This window comes from Salvelinus alpinus, chromosome 3 (assembly GCF_045679555.1).
Source record: "Salvelinus alpinus chromosome 3, SLU_Salpinus.1, whole genome shotgun sequence".
Taxonomy (NCBI): Eukaryota; Metazoa; Chordata; class Actinopteri; order Salmoniformes; family Salmonidae; genus Salvelinus; species Salvelinus alpinus.
Window position 1 is genome coordinate 21,620,077 of NC_092088.1, and position 15,916 is coordinate 21,635,992.

Genomic DNA, 15,916 nt, shown 5'->3' on the forward strand with positions numbered 1-15,916 from the left:
CTACGGACAATTCCTTCGACCTCACGGCTTGGTTTTTGCTCTGACATGAACTGTGGGACCTTATATAGACAGTTGTGTGCCTTTCCAAATAATTTCCAATCAATTGAATTTAGCACAGGTGGACTCCAATCAAGTTGTAGAAACATCTTAAGGATGATCAATGGAAACAAGATGCACCTGAGCTCAATTTCGAGTCTCATAGCAAAGGGTCTGAATACTTATGTAAATAAAGTATTTTTAATACATTTGCAAAAATGTAATACGTTTGTGTAGATTGATGAGGGGGAAAAAGAATGAAACCAATTTTGGAATAAGGCTGTAACGTAAGAAAATGTAGGAAAAGTCAAGGGGTCTGAATACTTTCCGAATGCTCTGTATATGAAGCCTCCTCTCAAGCTACGCAAAGGACCTTGTTATTCTTTCAATATGACCAGTAGGACTCTTTAAGGTGTGACATTTGTGAAAAATTTGAACATTTGTGAAAATATTGCAATTCAAGATTTTACTTTTGTGAAATGTTTATCTCATGCAAAATGCTAGATGCAATTAACAACTCAGTGAGGCCAATTTTTGTTTTTTACTTCAAGCTATTTTATTTCCCCTTAGCAAATATTTATGAAAAACTTCAGACATGCTGGATTCATATTTCTAACTTTACAATATATATTGTGTACACAAAAATAGAAAGCATACATTTTCCTCCAAATTGTCATAATGTTTTGGTTGACTTCTTTGCATTACTCTCCCACCTATGTTGATCATTTGTTGATATTCTTCAAAACATCACTGTGTTCGGTTGTAGTGAGGAAACAAATGTGAAAATATTATAATAAAAACAATATGACACAACCAATAATTTGGCAACAATTTACTATATTTACTATATTAAAGTAGTTCACAGAATGAACTCACATGGATCTGTCCCTTGCTGCGAATGCACAGTGCAAGCATTTTCAGGAGATTGTTGTACAGGCGAGCCTCTGGATCTTCCTCTGGAGTGACATTAGACCTATGACAGTTTTATTTTATTATTATCGTTGCCAGTGGCTGAATTTGCTCTCCGCTTCTGCATATCTCTCCGATTCAGCTTCTGCATATCTCAAGTTCTGAACTGCAGTAATTATAGTAATTTCAAAGCCAATTTGACTTACATGCTCTTTTTCTCTCTCTGGTTGAGCAGGAAGTTGACAAAATTCTTCTGCACCATGGAGTCCATGATTTTGCTCATGTCACTGGCGATGGTTGACTCTGCATATCTTCTCCCCAAACCCTGTCCATTTTCTGTGAGACTAACAAGCAGACATGAACACAAACATGCGAGAGGAATGGACATATTTGATAATGCAGGGGACTCAAAATCAAAATGAAATATGATCAGACATCGCAAACGCAGGATGGGAATCTTACCTGTTCTCGTCAGACTGGGACAGGACTTCAGCATGCAGCATCCCAGCCAGGCAGAGAAGCACCAGTGAAAACAAAGCTACCTTCATGGTGACAAAACTAAACGAGGAGAGAAGCGAGAGTCAGAGAAAGTCAGGAAGAGAAAAAAAACTGCAATTGTGGAGAATGTCTTACACTTACAATACAGGGATGCCTTTATATTTCTAAATAACTGTTATATTTCTGTAAATGTATTACACATACAGTAAGCTAGACACAAGATTGCATGTATTAAGTAGAAATGTATAGTTGGAACAACAGAATACTGGAAGGGTATATTTTGAAAACTATCTTACCTTGTGAATGGATATTCTTCAGTGAGAGATGCAGGCTTTTTGTGAATTGCTACAAGACATTGGTCCTTTTATACAGTTTCTCAGAGGTGATTTGTGGCAACACCGGCATATCAACAGGAATAACACCTTAGTTCCACTACATTAGGGCAATAATATACACATACTTCCGATAAGCAAGCTTTCTAATAAATTCAAAACTTTTAAGCCTGTTTTTCCTCACTGAGTAAAATAATAGGATGTTTAAAATTGTTCTCTAGATTGGAGGTAACTACCCTTAATATGATCAGTGGAAACCTTTCTGGGCTATTAGGCTAATCTGAATGGTGCTAGATGGGAAACAATTGAGACGTGAACAGCTTAATGGTCAAACTAGAAGATAAGGGAATGAAGTAAAAGGTGAATGTTTTTAATGCTGTAACCTGTTTTGGGTTACGTGTAGCTAAATTTAAATCTAAAATGGTCCTTGAGATCGGAAAACATGATTTGTCTTAACTATGAACGATGGTGTAATGGTAAATATGCTAATGCTGTTACTGTTTGTTTTTTATTCATCATGGTCATTTTAGGTTGCTAAAGGAGTGACCAGGCTAAACCCACCTGTCTCTCACAATATCGAATGAAATTGTATTTGTCACATACTTTGTTAACAACAGGTGTAAACTAACAGTGAAATGCTTACTTACGGGCCCTTCCTAACAATGCAGAAGAAAAAAAATGTAAATAATATGCATCACAGAGAAAGCAGAAAACACGTCTCTACCTTGCCAGCCGAACATCAACTAAGCCCTCGTATTCATCCCTAAAAGCAAAAACATGGAAATGTTTATGAGTACAGGATAAAGAGCACACAAGTGTGACATATTGGTGATTGAAGTGAATCACCTGACCAGTGGCGATTTTAGCATGTAAATCTTGGCGGGGCAAAAAAAAAAATGCTTTTAGACGCATCCCAGCAAATCCACTACATAACACAATACAACCCTAAACAATACATTAATTGGACTATACGGGTGACAAACGGTGCCCACTAACTGTTAGGGCCTACATAAAGCTGTCCCAACAGCAGAGTCCCGAAAGCAGTCCCAACACCTTACCACTGTTACACCTGGCTATCAGCGGAGCCTTGTCTGGCAGAAAAACATTTAATTCAGCCTCATTTACTGCCTTTAAAAAAAAACATAGCTGATATGGTTTACTTGCTTAAACAAATGTGGTTTCTACTGATAACTGAGATGTACAAATGATGGCATAAGGGGATGACAATACATAATTTCGATTAAGACATTAATGATCGAGCTAGGATGGACGTAGTCAATATACCTATTTGTTCAGCACTTTTGAAATGTACAGCGACAGAATTCAGAACATGGACCGTTCTTACAGTATTCTCCCTGTACACCAAGTCAGAACCGTACGATAAATAAAGGGGGCATATTGTGGTTTAATTTTGGTAGATGTTATTTACAATAATCTTTAAGGGTGCCATTAATTGTGAAACCTTGATTTGGAGGACATTGATTTTTAATTTATTAAATCAATAAATTATTTTGGTTGGTTCCATTGAAACATTAATAAAATGCAGTATTTCTCACATGTTGGTATTTTGAGTTTCTCTCTATAATTATATTGTTTATATTTTTTTAAGTATTGTTTGTGCATTGCCAGTCAGGGGTGCCAGTAATTTTGGAGACCACTGTAAGCAGACAATGAAAGCTCTTACAATATTCAATGATGACATTTCTCTAAAACAGGCTATAGGCTACATTTGCACCACCAAGTCAGAACAGTAGGCCAAATTATGAGGTGAAAGGGGACCAAATTATTAGGGTAAGGCACATGGGCTACTAACAGCTTACTACACAACATACACTTAGTATTACTTTCTTAGCTACGGTATACATATCTCCCTGGCATAGTACATAATTTATGCAGCAGCAAACAAGACATTTTTGTACTCACCTTGTTGTGCTGTGCTCACTTGAAAAGGAAGGTGGCGCGGCGGTCCTTCATGGGCAAATTTTGTCATCAAACTTTGTCATCAAAGTCTGACATTCTCTGGATTTATGGTGCTTTCAAGACAATTGGGAACTCTGCGGGGGAAAAAACAAGGTTTAATCATGACGTTAGTAACCTTCAGGTCGGAGCTCTAGAAAGAAGGCCGAGTTCCCGATTTGGAATGCCGAGTTGGATGACAGTTCAAAACATATTTTCCCAGTCGGAGGTCATTTTTTTCAAAGTTCCCAGTTGTCTTGAACTCACTGAAGTCTGATATTTCCCAGTTCAGAGTTTCCAGTTGTTTTGAAAGCAGCAGAATATGTTTTATATATGTTTTTTATATGTTTATCCTTTTAAGTTTGGAAAAGAGATCCTTAAACCCAGACTTGGACCACACATCCACTCCACTGAATAGCTGGCTAGTGATTGCTTTGCAATGCTTGCAGTTAGCCACTGATTCCTTCCAAACTACTTATTGTTGAACTTGTGATTTACAACTTGTTGTCTAATGTTTATGTCCAATGATCGATGAGCACCGATAAGTTTTATCTATAATTTCTCTTAAAAAATTTGCCAGTAGATTGTAGACTTGATTCATGATGATAACTGCTAGCTTGCTAGTTAAGATTTTGAAAGTATGATGTTGACATGATCAGTCCAATCAAAGCTAATGTTGATATAAAGTGATTTGACATAATTTTATCTGTGGCCAATGACCTTGAGCCTTCTTGGATGGGCACTTCCAATGTAACTCTATGGCTACACCAAAGGGGCTTGAGTTTTTGAGCTCTCCTGTAGATTTTGTGGTGACATAGTTTCCCCATGAGTGAAAGAACACTGAGCCAATCACGGCGCAACTACAGAACATTACCAACCCCTTCGCTCCGTATTTTTCGCTGGCTGTCCCTTCTTGGAAGGTTGTTAGCCTGGCCAGCTATAAAACGTGGGATTCGGATGGCCTCCCCCTGGTATTACTAGCATGGTACAAGCTAGCTAGCCACTGTGTGTCGTCAGCTAGTTTACCAACTCCACCTAGCTGCCACTGTATGTTGTCACCTTGGCTTACCAAACGACAGCCATTTGTACGTGTTTCGCATAAATAAGCCTATGTTTAAACATAATATCTCTCCTGCTCCAACCCTGTGATCATACTTTACATCGCCTTACCCAAAATTATTTTGCAGGTGCTGTACTGCTCCCGCCAGATTATTGTAGCTCTCTACCCTTACTGTGTATTGTGGTAGCTGTTGTATACAGTCTCTGGTTACTATTATATTAGTTAATTTGATGAATCAGTGTATCACATAAGACATATGTTATAATTGACTTTCTTCACATTCTGAACTGAGAGAACACCGCATCACCATGATGCTGGGCGTGCATTGCTGCTCCTCTTGTGGAGCTGAACTACAAGTAGAAGATGGTCATGACCTGTGCCCCACCTGCCTAGGCGTTGGCCACCTGCGTGAGGCCCTTTCTGACCCCTGCATTAACTGCGCCATCCTGACTGTGAAGGTGAGGGAAGTGTGGCTAGCTAGAGTTGAGGGCCTGGTTTTCACAGATAATTTACCAGTGTCCGGCGAAACTGATGGCGCTCCCCGGTAAAAAAGTAAAAAAATAAGAGCCTCACTCGGAAGGTCGATTCCTTATCCTCTGAGATAGAGCAGCTAAAACACTTTTGCATTCCTTCAAGCTCCCTGAGTCGGGACCCTCTAGCACACCCTCCAGCATGGGGGACGCAACAGAGGACTCTGATAGCTGGGATGATGACCTGCTGTCCACTCGGGCATCCAACCGGCACTTTAGTGTCCAGGATGATGATACGCCCAACATGGTGAAGGAGGTGCCAACCAGTGTTGTGGACCCATTCAGTCTCAATGCTAAAGATGGGTCAGAGGAGTCATTCCGAGACTCTGATCACGCAGAGTCAGAAGAAAGCTATGCCTCACTACGCGCGGCCTTAGCTAGGCTAAATCTTGATGACCCTCAAGCCACAGGCCCTATAGCTAACACATTCTTTAAGAAGGCCCCGGGAGCTACACCGTTCAGTCTGCCACCTTCACCAGCTTTTCTTACAGAGCTTCAGAGATGCTGGGCTGACCCGTGGGCAAGGACAGTAGGATGCTATCTGCCATGCGCAACGCAAAACAACATGGGCTGGACCATATGCCTAAGGTGGATGAATGCATAGTAGAGCTAATGCTCTCCCCAGATGAAGCACTGAAGGATGACGCCCGCTGCCCCAGACGACAGGGCCAGAGGTGAGCTACTGTCACGGGCCTACGACACAGTGGCCCGCATTGAGAACACCCTCTCAGTGCTAATGCTAGCACAGAACAGAATGCTCCAACCGGAGCACGCAGACCTGGACCTCTGCAACCTGACTGACGCATCTCTTCAAGCATTTGCGTTCATAACCAGAGAGCTAGGCAGACTGATGTCCACCCTTGTTGTGCCTCGTCGCCAGGTCTGGCTCGCCCAAGCCTCAATGTCCGATGACTCCAGACAGACGCTGAGAAAGCTCCCAGTGGTCCCTCGCCTGCTCTGTGGCCCGATGGCTGAGCGGGCCATCAAACATAGAAAACAGCTGAGTCAGGCTACACCGCTTTGGAACCCACAGCCCACACACCAGGCATCGCAGAGTCGTGGCAGAGGGAGGCCTGACGCGCATGAACCTTGCCGCTCTCATTCGGCCCACACCCTTGGTCCTACCACCAGCCTAACACAGGTGTTTGACAGACCCTGATGGCGATGCAGCCACAACCCCAAACCTCAAGAGGCCGTGGTCGTGGTCAGCCCCCCCCAACCCAACCCAACAAACAGGCGTGGGGGCAGAAACTGAATGGCGGGGCCGATTTACCCAGCAGCACCTGACCTACTGGGCATCCCACTCCTCAGACCCATGGGTGGTGATGACCCTCTCACAAGGGTACAGGCTGCAGTTCCGACGCCAGCCCCCACCATTCTCAGTGATCAGAATGACTTCAGTCACAGAACCCCTGAAAGCTTGCACCCTCAACCAGTAGATTACATCTCTCCTGGAGAAGGGCGTGATCACAAGAGTAAAAACATCAGAAGAGCAAGATGGCTTTTACTCAACCTATTGCCTGGTTCCGAAGAAAGACAGAGGGTTCTGTCCAGTCCTGGATTTAAAATGGTTCAATGTTTTCCTAAAAGTTCTCCCCTTTGACATTTTGCGGAAGGTCGACATTCTACAGACCGTAGCCACAGACTTAAAAGATGCTTACTTTCACATTCCTGTGTTACTGGAACACTGGCGTTTTCTGCAGTTCACCTTCCAGGGCCAGGCATACCAGTCTGCGGTATTACCCTTCGGTCTCTCTCTAGCTCCTCGCGTCTTCACAAGATGCGTGAGTGCAACCCTGAGTTCAATCCACCTACAGGGGATCAAGATCCTTTCTTACCTCGATGACTGGCTCATCTGCGCCCCCGCTTGCGAGTGTGCGGCCAAAGGCACAGCACTGACACTAACCCATGTCACTGCACTGGGTCTTACCGTGAACAACGAAAAGAGCAACGTCACACCAAGCCGAGAGGTCACCTTTATTGGCATGGCTCTGAACTCCCGCACTATGAGGGCATGTATAACACCTCAGCGCAAGGACAGCATTCTTCTTCTTCTGAAACAATTCCAGTTGAATGCATTGGTGAAAGTATGGACGTTCCAACAACTGATGGGCATGCTCGCAGAGACCTCTGCGGTGACACCGTTAGGCCTGCTTTCTTTAAGGCCACTACAAGTGTGGTTCAATGACCTCCGCTTGGACCCCAAGTGGGACAGAAACACCTAAATACAGGTGACATGGGCGTGCTACTCTACTCTGTGGCTGTGGAGGAAGAGAGCCTACCTGACTACAGGTGTCCCTTTCGGAACGATTCCGGCAAGTCGGGAAGTAGTCACGGCCGACGCTTCACTACCAGGCTGGGGAGCAGTGTGGCAACACAGTTTATTAAGGGGAGAGAGGTGCCCCCGCTGGAGGAAAGAGAACATCAACTTTCTAGAACTTCAGACAGTTTACCTCGCCCTGAATCACTTTCTGCCGGTTCTCAAACACAAACATGTTCTGATACAATCAGACAATACATTGACAGTGTTCCACATCAACCATCAAGGGGGAACAAGGTCTGTACGCTCCTACAGGTGGCCCAACAACTCTTGATATGGACATCCCATTGCTCCCTCTGGTTCTCTCTGGAAGAATTCAAGAGCACCTGGTCATGGACGCCTTAGCTTACACATGGCCAGAGGGCCTACTAAATGCTTTCCCTCGGACCACTCTTAGTAACGCTGCACAGGGTCTTTCAGGCTCAGCACAGACTTCTGCTTGTAGCCCCCAGATGGCCAGCGAGACCCTGGTTTCCAACCCTCCTCAGTCTTCTGGAGGGAGAGCCATGGCAGCTCCCTTACAGACAGGACCTGCTCTCACAGTTGGACGGCAGGATATGGCATCCCAGCCCAGACAAATTACAGCTATGGGTGTGGCCTCTGAAGAGCCCGACCCTCTACTGATCGGCTGCGATCCTGCTATTATCGAGATGTTACAGAATGCCAGAGCCCCATCGACCAGGAGAATGTATGCTAGTCGCTGGAAGCTGTTAACAGAATGGTGCTGTACCAGGGTGGAGGAACCAGTGTCCTGCTCTGTACCTTCCTTCAGAAACTATTGGACTTCGGTCACTCTGCCTCTACCTTGAAGGTGTATGCCACAGCGATATCGGCTAACTATTTACGCATTGATGGAAAATCGGCAGGGGCCCAATACCTTATCTGCCAATTCTTACAAGGTGTCCGCCAGCTGCATCCCCCCAGGACCGTCCGCGCAGCATTCTGGTACCTGCCACTAGTATTATTTGACCTTATAGACCAATCCAGCCTTTTTGCCTAAGGTTTTATCACCCCTTCACATCAATCAAGCCATCGAGCTGGCGGCCTACTGCCCCCATCCTTTCCAGAATGTGGAGGAGGAGTGAGCAAATCTCCTGTGTCCAGTCCGTTCCCTCAAACGCTATATGTAAGCCTCGGAGCACTACAGGAAGTCAGACCAGCTGTTTCTGTGAGAAGTCAAGAGGACTTGCATTGTCCAAGCAGAGGCTTTCACACTGGGTTGTGGATATCATCACTCAGGCCTACAAGGGTGTAGGGCTCCCTGTCCCAGAAGGTGTGATATGTCACTCGACCAGAAGTGTCGCCACATCCTGGGCTGCGCTGTGAGGCGTCCCCCTGAATGAGATATGTGCAGTTGCTACCTGGTTGTCGCCCTGCACGTTCTCAAGATTTTACAAGGTCAACGTTTCATCCTACCATACCATGGGCTCTGCCATTCTTCTAGTAGCACTGGTGCATTAATTAGAGGTTAGTAGTGCAATTGTTGGTATGAGTCATCCATACTTTCAACCGTACGGACGGTCTGAAAGGTATGAAATAGAACGGAAGTTGCGAATGTAACTATGGTTCTACGAATACCTGGAAGTCTGTCAGTACTTTCCTGTCACTCTGAACATTTTGGGCGAGAAGATTCTCTGAGACAGTGTGTGGTCTGACGTACGGTTTTACATGAACCGCGGGGCACATCCTCCCACGCTGTCACGTCATTGGCGTGATATTGTTGTTATTATTACTTGACCAACGCGGAGAGCGAGGGATATAATACATACAGTTGAAGTCTGAAGTTTACATACGCTTAGGTTGGCGTCATTAAAACTTGTTTTCAACCATTCCACAAATTTCTTGTTAACAAACTATAGTTTTGGAAAGTCGGTTAGGACATCTACTTTGTGCATGACACAAGTAATTTTTCCAACAATTGTTTACAGACAGGTTATTTCACTTATAATTCACTGTATCACAATTCCAGTGGGTCAGAAGTTTACATACACTAAGTTGACTGTGCCTTTTTGGAAAATTCCAGAAAATGATGTCATGGCTTTAGAAGCTTCTGATAGGCTAATTGACATAATTTGAGTCAATTGGAGGTGTACCTGTGGATGTATTTCAAGGCTTACCTTCAAACTCAGTGCCTCTTTGCTTGACATCATGGGAAAATCAAAAGAAATCAGCCAAGAACTCAGAAAAAATTGTAAACCTCCACAAGTCTGGTTCATCCTTGGGAGCAATTTCCAAACACCTGAAGGTACCACGCTCATCTGTACAAACAATAGTACGCAAGTATAAACACCATGGGACCATGCAGCCATCATACCGCTCAGGAAGGAGACGCCTTCTGTCTCCTAGAGATTAACGTACTTTGGGGCGAAAAGTGCAAATCAATCTCAGAACAACAGCAAAGGACCTTGTGAAGATGCTGGAGGAAACGGGTACAAAAGTATCTATATCCACATTAAAACGAGTCCTTTATCGACATAACCTGAAAGTCCGCTCAGCAAGGAAGAAGCCATTGCTCCAAAACCGCCATAAAAAAGCCAGACTACGGTTTCCAACTGCACATGAGAACAAAGATCGTACTTTTTGGAGAAATGTCCTCTGGTCTGATGAAACAAAAATAGAACTATTTGGCCATAATGACCATTGTTATGTTTGGAGGAAAAAGGGGGAGGCTTGCAAGCCGAAGAACACCATCCCAATCGTGAAGCACGAGGGTGGCAGCATCATGTTGTGGGGGTGCTTTGCTGCAGGAGGGATTGGTGCACTTCACAAAATAAATGGCATTATGAGGAAAGAAAATGATGTGGATATATTGAAGCAACATCTCAAGACATCAGTCAGGAAGTTAAATCTTGGTCGCAAATGGGTCTTCCAAATGGACAATGACCCCAAGCATACTTCCAAAGTTGTGGCAAAATGGCTTAAGGATAACAAAGTCAAGGTATTGGAGTGGCCATCACAAAGCCCTGACCGCTCCTGTCTCAGCCTCCAGTATTTATGCTGCAGTAGTTTATGTGTCGGGGGGCTAGGGTCAGTTGGTTACCTGGAGTACTTCTCCTGTCTTATCCAGTGTCCTGTGTGAATTTAAGTATGCTCTCTCTAATTCTTTCGTTCTCTCTTTCTCTCTGAGAACCTGAGCCCTAGGACCATATGTCAGGACTACCGGGCATGATGACACCTTGCTGTCCCCAGTCCGCCTGGCCTTGCTGCTATTCCAGTTTCAACTGTTCTGCCTGCGGTTACGGAACCCCTACCTGTCCCAGACCTGCTGTTTTCAACTCTTAATGATCGGCTATGAAAAGCCAACTGAGATTTATTCCTGATTATTATTTGACCATGCTTGTCATTTATGAACATTTTGAAAATCTTGGCGCTCTCTAATTTTCTCCTTCTCTCTTTCTTTCTCTCGGAGGACCTGAGCCCTAGGACCATACGTCGGGACTACCGGCCGTGGTGACTCCTTGCTGTCCCCAGTCCGCCTGGCCTTGCTGCTATTCCAGTTTCAACTGTTCTGCCTGCGGTTATGGAACCCCTACCTGTCCCAGACCTGCTGTTTTCAACTCTTAATGATCGGCTATGAAAAGCCAACTGAGATTTATTCCTGATTATTATTTGACCATGCTTGTCATTTATGAACATTTTGAAAATCTTGGCTCTCTCTAATTTTCTCCTTCTCTCTTTCTTTCTCTCGGAGGACCTGGGCCCTAGGACCATGCGTCGGGACTGCCGCCCGTGGTGACTCCTTGCTGTCCCCAGTCCGCCTGGCCTTGCTGCTATTCCAGTTTCAGCTGTTCTGCCTGCGGTTATGGAACCGCCACCTGTCCCAGACCTGTTGTTTTTCAACTCTTGATGATCGGCTATGAAAAGCCAACTGAAAATTATTCATGATTATTATTTGACCATGCTTGTCACTTATGAACATTTTTGAACATCTTGGCATAGTTCTGTTATAATCTCCACCCGGCACAGCCAGAAGAGGACTGGCCACCCCTCATAGCCTGGTTCCTCTCTAGGTTTCTTCCTAGGTTTTGGCCTTTCTAGGGAGTTTTTCCTAGCCACCGTGCTTCTACACCTGCATTACTAGCTGTTTGGGGTTTTAGGCTGGGTGTCTGTACAGCACTTCGAGATATTAGCTGATGTACGAAGGGCTATATAAAATAAAATTGAATTGACCTCAATCCTACAGAAACTCTGTGGGCATAACTGAAAAAGCGTGTGTGAGCAAGGAGGCCTACAAACCTGACTCAGTTACACCAGCTCTGTCAGGAGGAATGGGCCAAAATTCACCCAACTTATTGTGGAAGGCTACCTGAAACGTTTGACCCAAGTTTAACAATTTAAAGGTAATGCCACCAAATACTAATTGAGTGTATGTAAACTTCTGACCCACTGGGAATGCGATGAAATAAATAAAAGCTGAAATAAATCATTCTCTCTACTATTATCCTGACATTAAACATTCTTAAAATAAAGTGGTATTCCTAACTGACCTAAGACAGGAATATTTACTAGGATTAAATGTCAGGAATTGTGAAAAACTGAGTTTAAATGTATTTGGCTAAGGTGTATGTCAACTTCTGACTTAAACTGTACTTTCAACTGTACTGACGGTCTTCCAGGTATTCGTAGAACCATAGTTACATTCTTAACTTCCGTTATGGTATGGGCAGGAAAGTGCTCCGGACAACGAACACAATTGCATTTTATCTATGGCAATATGAATGCACAGAAATACCATGACGAGATCCCGAGGCCCATTTCTTTTAAGGTAACTGTGACCGAGAGATGCATATACAGTACCAGTCAAAAGTTTGGACACACCTACTCATTCAAGGTTTATTTGTTGCTATTTTCTACATTGTATAATAATAGGGAAGACATCAAAACTATGCAATAACACATATGGAATCATGTAGTAACCAATAAAGTTAAATGTAAATATATTTGAGATTCTTAAAAGTAGCCACCCTTTGCCTTAATGACAGCTTTGCACACTCTTGGCATTATCTCAACCAGCTTCACCTGGAATGCTTTTCCAACAGTCTTGAAGAAGTTCCCACAAATGCTGCTTTTCCTTCACTCTGCGGTCCAACTCATCCCAAACCATCTCAATTGGGTTGAGGTCAGGTGATTGTGGAGGCCAGGTCATCTGATGCAGCACTCCATCATTCTCCTTCTTGGTCAAATAGCCCTTACACAGCCTTGAGGTGTGTTGGGTCATTGTCCTGTTGAAAAACAAATTATAGTCCCACTAAGCGCAAACCAGATGGGATGGTGTATCACTGCAGAATGCTGTGGTGACCATGCTGGTTAAATGTGCCTTGAATTCTAAATAAATCAGTGTCACAAGCAAAGCACCCCCACACCTCCTCCTCCATGCGCCACGGTGGGAACCACACATGCGGAGATCATCCGTTCATCTACTCTGCGTCTCACAAAGACATTGCGGTTGGAACCAAAAATCTCAAATTTGGACTCATCAGACCAAAGGACAGATGTCCACCGGTCTAATGTCCATTGTTCATGTTTCTTGGCCCAATCAAGTCTCTTCTTATTGGTGTCCTTTAGTAGTGGTTTCTTTGCAGCAATTCGACCATGAAGGCCTGATTTACAGTCTCCTCTGAACAGTTAATGTTGACATGTGTCTGTTACTTGAACTCTGTGAAGCATTTATTTGGGCTGCAATCTGAGGAGCATTTAACTCTAATGAATTTATCCTCCGCATCAGAGGTAACGCTGGGTCTTCCTTTCCTGTGGCGGTCCTCATGAGAGCCAGTTTTATCATAGCGCTTGATGGTTTGTGCGACTGCACTTGAAGAAACTTTCAAAGTTCTTGAAATTTTTCAAATTGACTGACCTGTAATGATGGACTTTACTTATTTGAGCTGTTCTTGCCATAATATGGACTTGGTCTTTAACCAAATAGTTCTACCTTCTTTATACCACCCCTATCTTGTCACAACACAACTGATTGGCTCAAATTCCACAAATTAACTTTTAACAAGGCACACCTGTTAATTTAAAAGCATTCCAGGTGACTACCTCATGAAGAGAGAATGCAAAGCTGTCATCAAGGCAAAGGGTGGCTACTTTTAAAAATCTCAAATATTTTAATTTAACACTTTTTTGGTTACTACATGATTCCATATGTGTTATTTCATAGTTTTAATGTATTCACTACTATTCTACAATGTAGAAAATAGTAAAAATAAAGAAAAACCCAGGAATGAGTAGGTGTGTCCAAATATTTGACTGGTACTGTATGCATCCCAGTCATGTGAAACTCGTAGATTAGGGACTAAAGAATTTCAATTGACTGATTTCCCGTTATGAATTGTAACTCAGTAAAATCTTTGAAATTGTTGAAATTGTTGAATGTTGCGTTGATATTTTTGTTCAGTATATATCAGGGGTGTCAAACTCGATCCATGGAGGGCCAAGTGTCCACAGGTTTTTCCTTTCAATCAAGACAACCCAGGTGACAGGAATTCATCAATCAATTACAAGGGAGGAGCTAAGACCTGCAGACACTCTACGCGTTTCAAACTTATAAAAGACACACCCTCGGGCGAATCTCCACGGCCATATTTGTCGTCGGTCCAAATGATTAGCCAAGCAAGGGAAATTTGCAATTTAAGCCCCTCTGCTTTAATAGAGTTAGCGAGTGTACAATTATGTTCCCTTCGGTGCCTGAAAGGCCCCATAATTAAATTTGCAATGTTTGTACATCCGCTAAGGAGTCAGCCAAAACTTAAACGTCAATATTGAGTCAACATACAAGTGTAAGTAAAAACGCATGTAAATAAGTTAAATTGTGCTAATGCACAAACACGTCTGGTAATGTTTTTGTTTGGTTAACTTTTGGAAGTTGTAGAAAACATTTTCCTTCGGAAGTTCCATCTAGACAGGCTAACATTAGTTGGCTCATTAATTTTCTAGCTATCATACAGTAGGTGTATATTGTCACCACCCTGGGTTTATCAGTGCTGATATCGACTCTGCCGCTCGAGCATCCTTTTGCGGCACAGTCGATAGCGCGCTGGACTTCGGGCTAGAATGTCGAGGGTTCGAGACCTGCTCCCTGCTGTTTCATTACATTGGTGTCAGAAGTGGGATCGGACCTTGCATCCACGACAGTGCGTGTGCTTGGCCGGTGAGCGCGTTTCTGTAAGACGCAAGCTAGCGCGAGGACGCGCTCTTTGAAAGGAGGGCGTAGTGTAACAACCCTGAGTTTATAAGCGCTGATATCGACTCTCCCGCTCGAGCATACTTTTTGCGGAACAGTAGATAGCGCGTTGGACTTCAGGCTAGAAGGTCGAGGGGGGGTGTCTTAAGTGTTTGGAATGTAGACTCGGCCCTTCATGTAATGAGTTTACACGTGATCTATTGCTCTTTGACAGAGGTCAATATGGTTAAACACTGGACAAACCCTGGGTCGGGGTCCAAAGACTTAAGACCCATCATATCCCCTCCGCCCTCAAATTAAGTGGACACTTCTGATGACGTTTCATGACGTCAGATGAGTATACACTTGCAGGGTGAGAGAGGAATTATTTTTAAATGGACCACCCTTGGCTGGAAATTCCCTCCTTCATCCCATGATTGTTTTCATCCACCTGTAACTGGTGGGTGCTTTGTGCTGCAATCAATTGTGGGCATGTCTGCTTATATTAAATAATTTAATATACACCTACTGTATGACAGCTAGCAAATATTAGCCTGCCTAGCTGGAACTTCTGAAGGAATTGTCTGCCAAAAGAGAACCAAACATTAACTTTACGAGACGTGTTTGTGCCGTCATGTTAATTAGTAACACAATTTTACTTATTTGCATTAGTTTTTACTTACACTTGTATGTTGACTTTTCCATTGTTTAAGTTTTCGCGGACTTTTCTTAATGGAAGTACAATCGTCGCGAATTGAATTATGGGGAGTATCAGGCCTCGAAGTGAACATAATTGTACACTCGCAAAGCCGACTGAAAACGTGGGCTTACGTTACAAACTTCACTTGCTTGGCTAATCATTTGGACCGTCCTCCAAGATGGCGACGTGGGTTCCCCCAAGTGCATTAAGAGGGCAAGTGGACGAGGGTGTGTCTTTTAAGCGTTTCCGGCTCAATGCTCCCTACTGAAGCTTTTCTGCGACTTCATTCTTCCCTATACATTTGGCGTAATTACGCATGCGCAATTATGGGGACAATAAAAATAAAAAAAGTGAGCAAAATTGGAAAATTAACGAACTGACGTTCGAAAATTAAGGATAACACAAAATACCAT

At 43.6% G+C, this 15,916-nt stretch overlaps 1 protein-coding gene across 6 annotated transcripts; it reads right to left on the minus strand.

Annotated features, from left to right (window-relative positions):
* Positions 1-567: 567 nt before the first annotated feature.
* gip (gastric inhibitory polypeptide) lies at positions 568-15,790 on the minus strand. 6 transcript variants are annotated; one of them, XM_071391993.1, is made up of 9 exons: positions 15,487-15,790; positions 15,333-15,387; positions 3,699-3,829; positions 2,500-2,538; positions 1,740-1,788; positions 1,408-1,503; positions 1,152-1,289; positions 913-1,009; positions 568-786 (listed from the first exon to the last, which is right to left on the minus strand). In XM_071391993.1, the coding sequence occupies exons 4-9, from the start codon at positions 2,513-2,515 to the stop codon at positions 784-786; spliced, it is 399 nt and encodes a 132-aa protein (XP_071248094.1). In that variant the 5' UTR covers positions 2,516-2,538; positions 3,699-3,829; positions 15,333-15,387; positions 15,487-15,790; the 3' UTR covers positions 568-783. The 6 variants fall into 6 exon arrangements, with proteins under 6 accessions (XP_071248094.1, XP_071248093.1, XP_071248097.1 ...); XM_071391992.1 differs by lacking the exon at positions 15,333-15,387; XM_071391996.1 differs by lacking the exon at positions 15,333-15,387 and having other exon boundaries at positions 1,408-1,875.
* Between the last annotated feature and the right edge of the window lie 126 nt (positions 15,791-15,916).

Excerpts from the sequence above, each read along its gene's own strand:
- gip (XM_071391992.1), bottom strand. Across the intron at positions 1,504-1,739 it reads GAAGAATATCCATTCACAAG|TTTTGTCACCATGAAGGTAG; the intron begins GTAAGATAGTTT and ends CTCCTCGTTTAG. Across the intron at positions 1,290-1,407 it reads TCCCAGTCTGACGAGAACAG|TCTCACAGAAAATGGACAGG; the intron begins GTAAGATTCCCA and ends TCTGCTTGTTAG.